The following is an 18,612-nucleotide window of genomic DNA, read 5'->3' on the forward strand; positions in this document are numbered from 1 at the left end:
TTTTGAGCAGACCCATGGACCTCTGTTATTGTACGCTCGCTGCTATGTTATCGTCGCAGACTGCTTTTCAGTGCCTACAGACTTACAGTGTACTCGTGCAGTACACCAAAAATTGTAAATATGGAATTGGTTCCCGAGTCCAAACAAAGTGTATGAATTAATTCCCGCATGTATAAACTATTAATTTTATGATATATATATATATTAAAGGTATACCTATACATATATAGGTGTTAGGTATAAGATAATATTTTATTAGGTTTTATGGTGACTGCAGGGAAAGTTCTTGTATCATAACAGTTTCATATCAATGTAAATAGAATACTATACTTAGTACACTTAATAGATCGGTCATGTTTGTGTCTTGTAAAAAACGTATTCAGCCATTTGAAAACTAACCTTACAGCTAGTCAAACGGATATTAATTTTAATATTTTATACATCATTATGGTATGATAACATTTTTATTGCAAAAAAAAAAGTCCATGCGTCTGAATAATTCCATAATAATTGCATTTTTTATAAAAAAAAAAATTATTTAGAATTGTTGATCGTTCTATTGGTATAATATCTTCAAGAAACTACTTTTTACATTTCCAAAGTTAATATAGACAGTGCAGGGAAACTGGCATAAAATCAATACATGTATATAATCCCCGTAAGAATAAAATATATTGATACCAATTCATATATACACGTTAAATAGAATAATCAATCAATATACAGGAAATCCAATTAAAATATTCTAGATATAGGAATCTTCATTAATCAAAATTGTAATAGCTTGAAAAAATGTACAGGTTATATTTCATAAACTTATAAACTATCTAATAAGTCTTTAATGCGAAATCTGAAGTTGCTGTTAATAATTCTAGATAGTGAACTTATTGGAAACATTATACGTAGACTTAAAGATGTAAAAGTGCTCCAAATATTTCATAGAACTGATCTATTGATTGAAAATCGAATACAGACGATAGTTGAAGTATGTCAGAACTGCAAAATGTTATACCATGTAATTTTTATGAAAATAGTAAAATCGTGCAAAAAATAATATTAATGTATATTTCAATATTCATTCGTCATAAAACTGTTAGTTTTTAACTATGTAATATGTCCAAATAAAAAAAAACTTTTTGCGGTTGAATAAAAATTATATCTTGACATATAATATTATGCACAGTAAATATGTGATATTTTGTAACAATTTTGTTGAGAAGTCAAACAAAAATGGTAATCATAAATAATCATAATTACATTGATATTATAATATATATTAGCTTTTTTATCCGTCTGTGTTGATGTTTATTATGCAATCCTTTTATATACCTACTTACAGTGTAGGTCCTACACATCATATATATGGGATGAAAATAACAATATGATGGGATATAATAAAACGGTTTGTTTTATATATTATTCAGAGATCTCCGTCCGAGAACTTGTGCCCAATGTACTCGTATTCCAAGCAGAATGTATACACAAGATATAACCGATCTCTTTTAAGTTTCAATATAAACGAGGATGATTTTATACATGAAATAATGTAGAACCGCATGTCTAAATTTACCACTTGCCTAAGCTTTATATTCAACGGCTGTCACGTGGATGAAACGTCGAGGGTTATAGATAGGAGAATATGTCACTGACAAAAGTCATGAATTACTTGAGAAATTTCCATCGAGGAATAATTTTCTTAAGTTAAACACATTATATAATATAATATATGCGTTGATGATATATAAATATCTTATTATGTAATTATTATACATACATTATTGAACTGTGTTTTCGTATTCGTTTGTAGCTATATATTCTATAATTTAATAATAACCGATAACTGTATTGGTATTTTTTTTGTCAACAGTCAAATTGAAGTGATTACATCATAACTCATAAACAACACCATATGGTTGTGAATATAAAGGATAATTTTATTATTTTAGCTTTGATTTCAAACGCTAAACATATTATTTTTTGACTTTTAAACGAACACATTGGATCAATCCTTTTTTTTTAGAACCTTCAGCAATAGCTATTACAGTTCAACAATTAATTAATAATATAGGATGCAAAGGTTACAATTTAAGATAAGATACAATAGTTGATTTGATACATGATAACAAAAGACAATTAAATTTAAATATTAGATAGTAAATTAAATATGAAATAGTGAGACATTTATATAAGAATATTATTACAAAATGATACAATCCTTATTTTCGTTATACGTGTCCATCGGAACTTAGCATATAAAACTGTCCTTAATGGTATAATATCATATAATGGAATATCATACAAGTCTTACGATGTATCGATAGGTAAAAAATATATACATATAATATAATTTTATGTAGATATTAGGTATACTCGTATATTATATAATTCCGCAGAAAATTAGGAAGATAATTGTATTCAGTGCAATAACTCAATCGGGTTCTATTTAAATGCTTAGGGATAAAATAGATATAATAAAGTATAATATTATGGTGTAATATGGTAATTTCTAGCTGCATGCTACCAGAATAACCATTTAGGAATACGATTAAACATTTTTAGGTACCTACATACAATATGGTTCTATTTGTATTCTTCGCTAAAACTTGAGTTGAATAAGTTTAAAAAAGGAACTTACTCGTAAGTCGTAGTTTAGAGACTAGTATATAGGTGCTATAAATTGTACATCATATCAAAGTCATATATTGTGTACCTACTACCTATGCATCATCTATAGATAATATTATTATTAAAATGTATCCTTAATCACTAATCAGTATAATAATAGGCGCTAATGTAGGCTATATGAGTTTTTATTGGAAAGAATTAAGGGTGTCGGTGACGGTTTTTTAGTTCGGTTGCATCCAAAATCTATGTTCCAATAATCCAATAATAACAATAATAATAATAATAATCATAGTTGGATGTTTAGAAAAAACAGCTAGGTATATTGTAAAAATAACGATATTTATAATGATTGTCGACTACAGTCATCGATCATCAAATTGCAATATTATAATATATCCTGTAGTCTATATAGATTAACAACTAACCTTATATATTTTTCAATGCTCGATATCTAATATTCTATTCAATTGGAATCATTATAGAATGTGAGAAATAATCGTTTATCGTACCTATGAATAATAAAAAATATGTAGTTTCAGTAACTCCCTTGAAAAAATTCTGTCGACCAAAATCCAAATTGAAATGAATTCAATAAATATAATATCAAACATTATTTGAGGTACTAAAATTCGATCAAAACGAATTTTAGACGATTAGGTCTATGGATTAAAAATAAAAATTGGATGGAACGATGGACGAACATATCACATTTGTCTATATAAATAATAAATATTAAGTATGTTATAAATGCATTTTACCTAAAATGTTTCTTGGTATAAGCACGATGGCTTTCAAAAAACCTAACTATTACAAAATATTTTATTATAGGCCTCCTTGAAAATATATTATACTTGTGATGTACCATGTACCTATTGCAACATTCGGCTTCTAATATTAATATTACAGTCAAAATCATACTATTTAGTATTTATGTCGTGGGTTTACGATATAATAATAATATTATCAAGTCGGGACCAGACGGTGATGACGACGACAACACCGATATTAATTTCCAGTTATCTTTGGTTTTTTTTTTATGTCAATTCTTTTTGTCGCGTCTCTCGACGTGGCGCCTCCGCCGTCGGCAGCAAGAACCGCGGCGGCCGGGTTTTCCGACATTTTCCGCTAGGCGGAGACGGCAAACCACTACGGATACGACTACCACTACAAAGTATAAACTATATTATACATATCTCTCTCTCTCTTTCTCACTCTCTGTCTCTGTCTCTCTCTCTCTCTCTATATCTATACTACTACCGTCATACTACAATCCGTATAATGTATATACATATATTAAAACGATGGTTGGGTTAGGTACGCATGGCGGCGGCAGTGTAAGTACACACTATAAGTATATAACTATATACACGCACGGACGGAGCTTTTGGGGCGTCAGTGCGTCGGTGTTTGTCGATCGGCCAACACGCCCGTCGCGCCGTTATCGTCGTCGTCGACGGCACACATACAAACACGCACATATTATAACAGACACAGTCACAACACACACACACATACACACAGCAACTCACATAAACGTACACATTTACAGCCACACGCGCACGCGCGCGCGAACGCTCAGACACAAAATTCTATAATATATATCGCCGCCGCGACCGCGCCGTAGCATCTGCCGCCGACAGTCGCGCGCGCCACCACACCGGTGCGTTGTAATAGTAACGTATTGTACGCTTGCGCACGACGCTCGTTTCGGCGTGTCCCATTCAGAGTGAGGCAACGGCGCCGATACCGCCGCCGCCACCGACAGCGATCGATACTACGGGGGGCCCTATGACGTAAGTGAGCAACACGGTCGTATGTGAATGACAGGGAAACCTCTGTCGTCGTCGTGTATCCGAGTGGTAGAAAACCCGAACACTGCATTACGGTCCATCATCACAACCGCCACCACCGTCATTGTCGTCATCACTATAATACAGCAGCTGCAGCGACTGCGAGTACAGATAACCCCGACAACGGTCACCGCGGTCATCGCCGTTGTTATACTACTACCAAGCCAGGCGAAGAACTCGGAACGGACCGCGTCACCTTAAGATACCAACCGTCACCGTAGTGCGATTTTACGTTCGTCCACGCGGCGGTCCGGCGTGGCCGCGGCACACCGGGACGCCGACTGTGTTATCCCGAATCGGGACGTACGCGCGCCGTTGAACCGCAGACGTCCGCGACGCGAACCGCTGCACCGCCGCGGTGGCCGTCATGTCGGCGTCGTCGCGGGCGCCACGCAGTCGTCCCCAGCACGATGACCGCGGTATGGCCGAGCGCGACGCGTCCATGGGCTGACCATGACCGCCTTACCGGCGCACGGGACGACGCACATAGCACCGTCGTTGTGCCGGGTGGTGGCGCTTCTTAGTACCGTGTGCTGGTGTTGGGTACTGAGAATGGCTGCCGAGATGCCGGACCTGTCGCACTTGACGCCCGAGGAACGGGAGATCATCGAGTCTGTAGTGCACAGGCAGAAACAGGAGGAACAGAAGGAACAGGAAATCATGAGGTCGGTATATAATAGAAGATTGGTGGTGTTCATGCGATTGCGGCTGAAGGGTGGGATTGGGGTGGGTGTCGAGTGACGGTGGCTCGTACCACGTAATATATAGTAATAATAACGCCACGGCGGCACTACCGTCGTTGCCGTCACCGCTGCCGCCGCCACGCAACCATAGTGGTGGCGGCGGCGGTGGCGGTAGTGGTGGGGTTGAACTTTTGAACTTTAACGCGCGCGTGAACCGACCGCGCAACATAATATCATACGCGAAATACGCGCGCGTCCGATTTTTTTTGTCGCCATAGCCTTTTTTTTTTTTGTGGGAGAGGTTAGGATTGGGGTTGAAAATAATAATGTTTCATGTAATTGCGTCGACACCACTAGATTTTCGGATGTTTTGATAGCTAAGACGTCGTCGCATCTATATAGGTTGGGTGATCCCCCCCCACACCAAGCGTCTGAGATTATGCCCACGGGGGCGCGCATGGATCCGGTTCTTATGAATAGGTTTCATCCTCAAACTTTATACAAGACGAAAATATTTTTATAGGTATTTTATCATTATTGTTTGTGAATTATAATGATAATAATAACCGTTCGAACGACTTGTGTCCACCTTTCCATCCCCTCAACACAATAGATCACTCTTGTGAGTTCTTATTTACTTTCCCCGGGTCGAGATTTTGTGCCAGTTGATGCACTACATGCCGTAATAATTATTTAAGAAAATTTAATGCATCTATTATCGTTTAACTCTTAATTAGTGAACGATTTTATTCAGTATGTGCTTTAAATTTCTGTCACATATTATCTGTCCATCGCGAATTTTGCTCTGTCTAGGACACCACAACGTCATTATTGATTTTTTTTGAATTTTCGTTTTTGTACCATTATTGAAACACAAACAATTACACTGAAATAACTAGCAACCTTGCCTCTCAAACTAGTGCTTAAAATGCATTATGCGTGAGAATTTTTCCTCATTATTGATTTAATCATTGATCATTTAATTATACGCCCAGTTGGTACCTGATATTGAATAAAAGTTACATTGATATTTGGTAGTATCTATTTTTTTTTTTCATAAAATTTAAAAACCACCAAAATATCTATCATGAGTTGCTTACAAATAGTTCTAAAAATTATATTCCACAATGGAATGAGAGATGTTACTATATTAGTCACGTAACACGTTACGAGCATAAATATTTTATTTTTATATCCTTGTTACTGAGATCTATGAGAAAGTATTTCATCTCAGTATGTATTTCAGTCATAATTTTTATATATATATATATAATAGAAATATTGTACAGTAAGTCAGTAACATAATTTAATATTTCCATGGGAATTAAAATCTTGCAATATTTGACTTTGGATATCGTTGTAGAGTAAAAGGTCATGAACTTAGAAATACGAGTTAATAACAATATGTATGCTATATTGGATTTGTTCTAAAAATTCGTAATAAAATATAAAATAATGGATGGAATGGTTGAAATATTCAAATGCAGTGATAAGTCGTTAAATCCAGAAGATAGGTTTCTCTGAAGCTAAAAATTTGTTAATAAACTGCTGAGTTTGATTTTTAGGTATTTTTTTTGTTTTTTTTTTAAATATTTCAAAATAACCCTTTAAAAATAACAATTGTGTTTAATTCCAAATCTATGTGCTTATTGGCTATTTTCAAATCCTAAACTTATAGGTAGTAGCTAGTTTACCAACACAAAAACTGTTAATCGGATGAAAACTATGCATCACTATAAATTATAATATAACTTACAATATAGAATCTCTCGCAGCAGATCCTAGAGCGATATTTATGATTGAAAATTTTTTCAATTTGTACGCAGGCGAAAGCAAGAAGAAGTGATTTTATTGGAAGAGAAAATCCGGCAACGCAGTGAACAGCAAAAAAAGGCAGGCATTGAGTTGGACGCAACTTGTCATATATGCCTGAAGACCAAATTTGCCGACGGTGTCGGACACCTGTGCAACTATTGCGGTATCAGATGTTGTGCCAGGTGTGGTGGCAAGGTTACCCTGCGTTCGAGCAAAGTTAGTATTTCATTAGTTCTCATATTATATAGGAATATATAAAATAAAATATTTTAATACCAGTTACCCTAATTTGTGTAATGGATTATGGTGATGATGTGTTTAGGGAAATTATATACGACCATTAGCCGCACTATGATGGAATGGGCGAATATAATGGAAATAATTGTTCACAAAGCCAAAATAGTTTCTAAAAAAATCCTTAATTTTAATTTTGATTTTAAATTATTAATAGATTGAAATTCAATATCCTATCATACATTTTAACTCGTTTTTTAACTACAGTCTACAAGTCATTTAAATGTTTTTCTGTGTCCTTTTTCAGTTTATCACTTTGTGATTATTTGCAAATAATTTAAAACAGAGAATCATTTGTACCTACTTCTGTACCTATATATTTTATGTCCTGAGACTTTCAAACTGTAAAAGATTAATATTAAAATTAATTCATACAAACGTTTAATATAGACAATAATATTTATTTAGTGTCTATCACTTTAATTTTTTATGCAATATTTTAAAAGCTTAAATAGGTATTTCACTAAAAATAGTTCTAATTTTTTTTATTAATGGTTTATAGTTCGGTACCTAGTTATTACTATATTTATATTTATATTGTTTGATCAAAAACCACATATTTCAACAGTACCTTAGGTAGTTAAAATGAATCAACTATCGCGTCAATGTTGTGTTAGAAATATTTTTTGAACACAGTTTACTCGTAGTTAATACTTTATACAATAGTTATATTAATATGTGAGTTTTCAATTTAGAGCATATATATGTAAATGTAATAGTATTTATACCTATAATATGATGTTATATGAAAAGAGTCAGTGACTTAATTCAATCAATCAAGGGCAAAAAAATAAGTATAATATTTTCATGGTTCACAATTTAAATATACCTTATTTTATTTAAAGCAAAAATGTATTCAGTCATATCAAATTTAGTATATTTAAGATTATGATTGGGTTTATTATTTTAACAAGGTAGGCACCTACAAACAACTATTAATCCGCAGTTTCAAGTCCATTATACTATCTTGTCTCGTGATTTTTATTTAAATTCTAAAGTTTATTCACATGCATGCGTACATGGTTCTAAAACTCAAAGTTAAAATATTGATTCGTTATTACACTTTTAAAATTACTAATATATTAACTCATAATGTTATTGTTTTGTATTAAGTATAGTATGGAGTTTATTATGATTTCAAGTTTTTATTCAATTCTTATCAATTCCATAATTCAATTCAAAACTGTTATTTACCCTAAAAAAATGTGGGACAATGTTAACTGCTAAAGTATGTAAAGTGGGACATATTGATTTTAAAATGAGGGCTTCTATTAATAATATAGAATTGTATATTGTTCCTAATGCATTAATGCATTATGTTAACTTTAACTTGAAAAGGTTGCTTATAACTTTTTTTGTACAATATACAAAAATGTATTGTTCGAAATGATGTGACTATTTCGAAATACATACCCTACAAAGCTATAAAAGAATAAGAGTGCTATTTGTTTGGCAACTTATCACAAAAACTGAGTTTTATAGAACTTGTCGAAAATAGTTTGGCATTCGATAGGATAATTTTTAGATTTTTTTTACATTTCCAATCATAATGGAAAGATAGAATTATGGTCATTTAATGAAATGTGTACGTACTTATATTTCTATTATTAAGTTACGGTACTTTATCGACGCCGACTAATCATGAACTGGACAGGTCATTCTTATACAATATTAAAAATACGAATTTAAGTTATTGGCTATTTAAAAAAAATCTTTATTTTAACCTTTGAAATAATTAAGCCATTGTCCATTAATATCATCTGAAAAATGCCATACCTAACACACGATTTCGCTTCAGGACAAATAATTTTAGGATGACCGACCAAAATTTAAACTTCATTTGAAAATACAGAATACTGTCCTGTTTTATTAAACATGTCTCGAGTATTTAAAAGTTTTGCGTTACGACCTTCCCTAAAACTACAATTATTCTTTTCAGAATTCAAATCCTTGTTTCTAACAAACCCCGAGAAAATTTCTATAAACCAAAAAATTTATTTCCCTTCACTTCAACTTCAAGATGTTGAGAAATCTTTATAAAATACTTGGGAATTATACTGAATAAATAAGTAGTGAGTAATAATTAACTTAAAGCCCGAGCCGAAAGTCCAAACGCAAAATACTTAATAACCATCTTCACCAGATACGTCTTATATTTAGATCCAAACTTTCAGTCCATACTGTACAAATCTTAACTGAGACTCAATTGGACTTATGGTAGGTATATTTACATATCTGAGGTATGTCATACTATCTAAGATTTCCGTCTATCCCTCTTCACCTAATAACCTTGCCACTCTGGTACGTATCTAACAAATCTTTACACAAAAACTTAAAAATTAAAACTGTTGAACATCTAACCAAAATCCATTACGATATATAGGTTACACATAAAACTTGAAAAATATCCTAATTTTTTAGTCTCTCACCTATCATCACGCAATCTTCCTGATAATCCACCACGCTACATTAAAAGGCTCTGGTGCAGTGACCTATTAAATGAGTTGATTCTAAACGTATTCTGTTCTGAAGGGTTTCATCACTGAAAGATGGCTTCCTTCATCTTGTGTTTCTATGTTTTGTCACCATCATGAATATGTTATTCAATATATTTAATAATTATGTTAAAAATACAGATTGAAAGCTTTTTTTTAAGATAAAAAAAAGTTATTGATTTTAAAATTATATTTGTATAATACACAGAGTAGATTAGTTTAAATAGAAACAGCCATTAAAATTATCATAGAATTTTTTTTTAGAAATTCTGTGTTAATCAATGTACAATACACGCGTTGAGTTAAATCGTTAAATGTATTGTATAATTACACCTATGAAAATCTATTTCATTTATTAGTAATAAATTAATAACTCAATTTGACATCGTATTATAGAAAATATAATAGCAAACAAGTTATTTTTATATTTTTTTAATAAATATAATATATTATTTATATTTTGTTCAAAAAACTATAACAATCTAGTAGTTGTTTTTTGACAATTAAGTACCAACCCCTATACAAAACATCTTCTTAAAAAATAAAAGAATAAAATAGATATATGAAACACGGATTAAATAAAATAAACTTAGAAACAATTCTGATTTTCCAAAAAAGTGAGTCATTGGCTCTTTTATCTAAGTAACTGGCATCTATATAAAAAAGTACCTAGCTTCAGGCGTGGTTATAAACCTCGCCCATGCGCATGCCTATGAAAGTATCATAAATTCATAAGATATTAAAGTAAAATTGCTTCGTGTCATATTATTTTTATATGAAAATAATTGATGTATGGATCCTAGAAACTATATTTTAGATTCAGTACGAAGCGATGCATAAAGTATTGGATTTTTTTACTATCTGGCATCACTTTTGGGAGTAGTAAAATTTATTTTCAATATTCAATTTTGGGAGTGATTTTTGATACAAAATTGGATCTAGTTGGTACATTTTAAGATGGGTAATGTAAAAAAATCTAAATATTTAAAAAATAATCTTAGGAGATGATTAGAGCCTAGGCGATAATTTTTTATGATGATATAATTTTCAAAACATTTTGGCTCTTTTTGTGCAATGTTTTTATTTGAAATTCATTACTTTAATCATTTTTTTCAATTTATGAATGCTAAGATTTTTAATTCTGAGTTCAAAGCTTGAACATGTAATACGAGATCTCGCATAAATTGTTTGTACTGGAATTTAAATATATAAAAAATGCATTTGCTTAATTTTATTCGATAAGTGTTTAATGTTCAAATTTCAACATTATATGTATATCATTAAATTATAAATTTTCGTGATGCTTTCTTTTAAAAATATATTAAATATTTAATTTAAAAAGTTATGGTTTGAATATTTAATACAAGTTTCACTGAAGTTTTTGAATTATTCTAACCAAGATCTCAAAATTACGTAGTTACAAATTTTTTTAATAGAAAAATTATATATTACTGAAAATTAAGGTTGTAACTTCCTATTTTATTGTAAAAACATTTTATTCATAACAATTTGGAATTGTTCACCAAAACATATTATATTATTATTTAATATACCTTTACAAATATAATTATATATATATATATACATTATATACCAATATTTTGTACATAATTTTGTAAATATTTAGATTAATTTTCATTTATTTATTCCATGAAGTTATTCACACCGTTTTCCGGTATGTGGGTAATCGTTATTAACTTTTAAGTAGAAAGCGGATCTTTAGGCTTTTACATATTTTGAATGGTTTTATGTAACTTTACGAGGAGGAAAAAATGTGGACGATTCATCACAGTCTTATTATGCATATTAAAGTATATTTTGGACATAAGAGAATATTTAGCCTATTTTTCATATTTTAGAATATAAGTTATTATTATTCATAAAAAATTATATAATTTGTTAATTTCTCGAATCGTGGTTTTTTCTAGAAACTATTTTTCCTAAGCCAAAAAAGTAATTTAATTTAAGAATAATTATGTTATATTATTTATTGTTTTTATTGAACTATTTAAAAAAAATTATATTATCTGCATATTTACAAGTTTAAGGGATATTTAGAGAATATTTTAGAGGTTTTTTAGAACATGTTAGCATCATATTTTAAGCTTTTAAGAACTTCCGCTCTTTATTTATAAGTAGGGCACGGATTTCAATACAAAGTGCATCTTTTTTTGGTTGATCATAGGCAATGCTTTCCAAGTACATAATTCGTTTCATTTAACGAGTGTTTCAAAGCTAAAAATTTTATTTTGCATTTTAAGTATTATTGGGTCATTTTTATGGTTTTAAGGCATATTTGTTCAATAGCAGCATCAAGTCAATTTTTCCAATTCTTTTTTTTAATAAAATAATAAATAACAAGTATATTTTAATAATAAATTCCAAATTAAAATACCAAATTGCAAAAAAAAATATATAAGGCATTTTTAGGGTCATTTTTATTTTTTAATGTTAAAATTAATTTTAGAAGTATATTTTTGGTTATTTTCTAGAGCATATTTGTATGGTTTTAAGAGCATTTAAATCAGGGCCCTACTTATAAGTTAATAAAAGCTAGATAATAATGTATGAAATAATATTACAAAAACTATTATAAAATATATGTGAATTGTTTTTACCAAAAATTAGTTACATTAATAGCTATAAATATAAATAAATTATTATAAAGTAGACGTTCAGAATAATATTTCGTTTCACAATGGTTTATTATTGAATTCAAATTTAACACATCCATCATGACATCATGTGCCTAGCTACTGAATGGTGGAATTTATTCAACTCCAACTTCTATACAGACGATCCATTTTTCAGTTTTTTTTTGGTCAGTATATGTAACTTATAAAAACTATAACTAAAAATTATTATATAATTAGTTTTAGTTTAATATTTTAAAATTAGTTAACCTATATTTATATCTAAGTTTTAAGCATTTTCACAATTATTTTTTATCCCAATAATGGAATATTTTATTATTTTACTATTGTAGAGAATATAGATGAATCATTATCGTTAACATATTTTTTATTGACATACGATATTATCGATTACAATTTCTTTTTTAATTGTGTACCTGGTACGTATTTATGGGAAAATCTAAAATTGAAGTCAGTATCACGTGATCTATAGCTTTTTTAGATGTTGTTCATTTTTACACTAAAATTTTTACTGTTGTCTTAATATTGTTGTATGATCACATTGATGATAAGGAAAGATACCACTGATAATATTGGTAATCCTATATTTCATGGCTTCATGCATTATACATAATTGTACATAATATTCAAAATACAATATTGTCATACATTATATATATATGTATATATATTTTTAATACTGTACTTGATTTGCTACATTGTCACTACAGACACTACAGTATGTTCAAAACAACCAAATTATGTATCCTGCAGATAAGCTCATTATAGCGTGCGTAGACGTTTTAGCTTGTAACAAGACCTATTTTGTACCATTACTGTGAGTGTATCTATATTAGTGATTAAGTCCGATCAAGGCATACAAGTTTACAGAATCAGTTTTCCTTTGACCTAGTTATTTTATTATTTGCATGTTCCAATCTGACAATATAATGCACTACTATACTATACTATAGGTACTATACTCTTACGAATGTTACATTCAAATGAACACCGAACGTCGGAAAACGTATTTCAGATGAACGTCAGCGTTCCACTTCCTTATACATATTTATCTATTCAAATAGTGACGTTGATACGTCAACATGTTCTTTTAATTGATTATTTATCTGCGGGGTGTGGAAAACCCGAACTGTTTATTCATATTATTTAATATTTATAGTGGTATATGTATGTGGAGATTTTTAACTTTTATTTTAAATTTGTTATTTGAACACTGTACTTAACTGAATATTATGTAAAAAAGAATTAGGCTAATAAAAGGTGTCTGATTTTAATCGAATTGACGCCTTCTAAACTTATGCTTTATTCGGGCTTATATGTCACTAACACTGCACATGAAATATCTTTAAGGTGTAGGTATACTATTATGTGAGTGTGTAGATGTTTGTGAAGGCTGCACCGTACAGTTTTTGGAGAACGAGTGGCTACTTATATAAAGAACAGCGCTGCGTCCAATTCGTTTATATTTTCGCGTGCAAAGTTATATATTTTCGAAAGAGAAGAAAAAACTCGTTGTTTTCAATTAATTTAAAGTTTTTTGATATCATCGCGAGTATTGCTTTTAATATAAAACATCGACACTACAGGCGCCGCTGCAGACGGTCCCTACGAAACGCGCGTTTGTAATATAATAATATAATATTTTATTTTATATAAATATACGCGGACAACGGTTTACGGGGTGCATTCAACTTGGTATCATCCGCCCCTTTTCGGGTGGGAGCAATGACGTCACGGATTTGCGGGACATGACGTATGTTATATTGATCGCAGCACTGGCGGCGTAGTTTAATATATAATGTGTGTGTGTGTGTGAGTAGGTATATTCGCTGAGTGAGGTCTGCTGCTGCCGCTGTAGTTTACTAACTTTGCACAGATATTTGTGTTTCAATTTTCCAGACATAGGTATTATTTTAACGGTTCACAAATTCACTCGACAGTGGATAATGCGATTCCATCGCCGGAATGAAACCAAAAAAAATAAAAATAAAAACCATTTCTCTACGCAAAAACATTTCAGCCCATAACACTACGCAGCACTGAGAAGCACCACCTATATATGGCTATATCCTAACGATTATATTATTATTATTATTATGTACACATCATAACGATATCGCGAGCGCGTGCGTGTGCCACATACTATCGAGGTGGTAAATACAAAAAAAAAAAAAACATATACCTCGCGTCTTGTATAGGTAAATATCGTGTATTATATAAAACTGTATTCTAACGAGCTCGTAAACGCGCGTGTACACATCATAGACACCGAATTTACTCCGTTTAGCAAATCCGGCACCACCCGAATAGCACATACATATGTTTAACTTGTTATATATTTCGTATAGAGTTATTGCGATTTATATTTACTCACATTTTTATACTGTTGTGCATATATATAACACTATTATTATACAGCCATAAAATGCGTAGGTACCTTCATATTATATACATACTGTTCAGATGAGAACAAACGACGTGTTTACTCAACGCCAATATTTTCGGTCGTGTAAAAACCTAGATGTGTGTGTGTGCTCGCACGATTTCACCGTGTGTGTACGGAAATATTTCATTTCGATCCGAACCACTGACAAGGAAAAATATTTATCCTACTGAACATGAACGGTTCTATACACTGTGCGCGCTATTATATGTCGGTCGTAGTGTGCTCGCTGAGACTATTAGTATCGCATTTATTCGAGTGAAAATGAGGCGCATTTAACGATTAGCACTTAGCGAAACAGAAAAAAAAGGCTCGGTCGTAAAAATTGTTACGACCTAATAACCCCTTTGGTATTATATAAGCTATAAAATAAATATTTCACGTTTTTAATATCACATATTTATATATTATGCATATTATAATAAACTCGCCGTTATTTTTTCTTATGACATCCTAAGTTTCCGGTCCGAATAGAACATTGTGTCATGTGATAACTATTAGCAGATAAACTATTAGTATTTGTATTAATTTATAAACGAGATTGCAGCGATATAATAATTATATTATATTTTAATTATTTTATCTCTATACGCATTGCGCACATCATGTCGTAATTATTGCTGTTTGACGAGTACTATATTATTACATCGACACATCGTATGATGTTTCTTTATGCAACAAAAATAATAATATATTATGCGTACATGCAGTGCACATACGCTTAGTTCGTAAATCGTAAATAATAACGCGATTTAACATATTATCATAATGCGTGTCCATAGTATTTTAACATCGCCACGGCCAACGGGTAATATTGGACTCGTATTATTAATAGGTTCGATTTAAATGTGTTTTAAATGTACCTACATATTATTAGGTAGTGGGTAGTAGGTGAGGTGGTAAGCGTTGAAATACGGAGATGTTATATTATAATAGTATGCGCCTTTGGTCTGTTAACAAATTTAATATGTTAAATTATAATATATCAATATGAGACTTTTTCATGCACCAGCCGCCTTTGGGTGGAACTTTGTTTTTTTATTTTTACTTAATATGTGGCCTATCTGGGACAGATGCAGAATATAAATATGGTTATGTGCGGACGGCGGCTAGCGGTAAGGGGTTAACTGCACTGAAGCGCAAAAAGCGGCACATACTGGCGTTTTTATAAATAAAACAATAAACTTAAATATGACTTTATCCGCAGACTATTTCTAATATATTCCAATAACATATAAATATTTTTTATTTATTCTACATAAACATATATAGGTATTAAAGTTAAATTATTAGAGCTTACACAATTTAAATATTTAATAAATATTTATAACGTGCTGTCGTACCTACTAAATGCATGCACCTTAGTACTTACCTATATAATATGTACAATGCATTTTATCATAAATGAATACGATTTCGAATCTAGTTAAACGATAATGTCTATGGAGATATTGTTATTTTGCATACACTTATACAAACATTATAAGTACAGCCAGTACAGGGCTGAATGATTTCTTTTTTTTTATTATTAATGGTAAAATATTAATGTAAATGAATTCTGATGATAAAACTATCGTTTTTACTCGTTTCAACGTATGTATATTAGATAAATTATTTATCAATTTATCAATTTATTCATTAATCATTTTTTCGTAGTTTAAATTTCAAATATTAACACGACTTACAACCAGTGTTAGGACTTATCTAGATAATTATTTTATCGTTTATCTTATCTAGATAAATAAATATAAGTTATCTAATTATTTATTTTAGATAAATATTTGACTTATCTAGATAAATTTAAAAGATAAATTTTTTAGTGAAAATTAGATAGATCTGTACCAAAAATATTATTAACTATGTGAATTTTGTTTTTGGTCCACTCGACAACTTCTTCAGCAGGGTGACTTCCCAAATTTTTATTTATACTTTGTTACTCCCTAGAGTCCCTTGGATCTTATTGGTTCCTTATATAATTATATGTGTTGAAGTTAATGTTTGGTGATACACATCATGATATAATAAGTTAAGTCGAAAATAAACATATTATATAGGCATGTACTTACATGACATTATATATATTTTTTTAAATTAGTTGTTTTAATTTTAATTTCTAAAATTATCTGTTATTTATCTGGATAAAATATTTTTATATTTTATCTTTTTGTTAGATGAATTAAATTTGTTTATCTTTTATCTGTATCTTAGATAAAATTTAGTGTTGTTATCTTTATCTTTATCCAGATGATTTTTTTGTTATCTGTTCCTAACACTGCTTACAACTCAGGAACAAATAAATTATAGTTAACAGTTTAAGTTTCGTTACTACATATTAATCATTGTCTTAAAAGTCATGACTGTATTTTTGACTTAATGATCTATTTTTTAATAACGGTTTTATAATAATAGTTGTGTAGATATGTATATTATAATTATAGAATATTTTGATCAAGTTATATATTAATATATGCTAATTAGGTAACGTAAAACACCATAATTCAATAACACACCGTATGCCTACGTTACGTTACACAAAATACACAATGATGGTGGGTCAAACATTTGAATGCGATGATGAACGGCCTACTATTTACATAACGCATGATGTGATAATATAGATGAACAACAATAAAATGTTATCCTATTTACTACTTACTAACCACTTTCGCCGGCGCCAATGTAATTTTGTCCACAAGAATACACTCTACTGGGGAATAATGATAGAATCAACCAAATGTGATCATTTTTTTTTTAGTTTAAACTAATAGAGAGTAATATTTTACATGTCACATTGATCTTTGGGTTTTTCAAATTGTAATCTTTTTAAAATAAGGCAGTTCTAAGTTTTTTACTTAACCTACTAATTATGTTGTACCGTTATTTGAAATAAAATAAAAAATCGGAGTTCAATGTGGACTGTAGGAAGTCTACCTCTTCCATATAAAAATATAGTTATCAAAATCAGACAATTCTAAAAGGCCTGAATGATGTTTTTCCAGTGAAGTCATTTTTGTTGATGTTTATATACCTATAGGATATATCGGGGCATCTGAAATTATTATTTAATGATAAAAAAAAATGTAAAAATCATAAATGTATTTTTTCAGGTGATATGGGTGTGCATATTGTGTCGGAAAAAACAAGAGCTTCTCAGCAAGTCTGGGGAATGGATCAACCATGGTATGGCGGCCGCTGGCGGCGATCCATCCAGGCGATCCGAGGTGTCGTCGCCCTGTATGATGTCAGATAAGAGGCCCAAGCTCGAAAGGGCACACAGCGCAGTGGAGAAGGAGAACGTGCCACTGTTACAGCGGTCTAACAGCCTCCTGCGACGCCAATACTCCCAACAGGAGCCGTCCAGCCGGAAGGAGCATCAGGAGCATGGATTGGCTGACGAATACTATCGCTCAGTACGTCTTACTATTTATTATTACAATTATTATTATATTACCTATATGTTATTGTCACTAGTGACCGCCTGAGTACTTGAAAATTAAATTATGTTATAACTTCTTTATTCATTACTGTAAAATAATGGCAAGATAAAAACGCCGTTTGCGATTAAACAATAAATTCGTGTAATGTTTTGAGTTGTGGACCGGTATACAGCTTCTCTGCAAAATACGACTCTAAAAACGAATAAAAAATAAATAAATAAACCTATATATAACTATATCGATGATTATGCCACGGGCTTAATAGTGAAATGCACATTAACTGTTAAGTGCACAAGCGACAAACCGCGATCGGTGT

The 18,612-nt window shown here is 31.0% G+C and overlaps 1 protein-coding gene across 10 annotated transcripts in view; it reads left to right on the forward strand.

Moving 5' to 3' along the window:
• The first annotated feature begins 4,025 nt into the window (after positions 1 to 4,025).
• The window catches only part of Rim (Rab3 interacting molecule), a 33,923-nt gene continuing 19,336 nt past the window's right edge, over positions 4,026 to 18,612 (forward strand). For all 10 annotated transcript variants that reach the window (XM_089227869.1, XM_089227862.1, XM_089227863.1 and 7 more), the window contains exons 1-3: positions 4,026 to 5,140; positions 6,985 to 7,189; positions 17,967 to 18,269. In XM_089227869.1, the coding sequence (XP_089083995.1) occupies positions 4,929 to 5,140; positions 6,985 to 7,189; positions 17,967 to 18,269 (720 nt within the window). In that variant the 5' untranslated portion in view covers positions 4,026 to 4,928. The remainder of the gene's footprint in view (positions 5,141 to 6,984; positions 7,190 to 17,966; positions 18,270 to 18,612) is intronic.

The sequence above is a fragment of the Diuraphis noxia genome, unplaced genomic scaffold, assembly GCF_037042655.1.
Source record: "Diuraphis noxia isolate RWA-SAM2 unplaced genomic scaffold, SU_Dnox_SAM2 contig0004, whole genome shotgun sequence".
Classification (NCBI taxonomy): Eukaryota; Metazoa; Arthropoda; class Insecta; order Hemiptera; family Aphididae; genus Diuraphis; species Diuraphis noxia.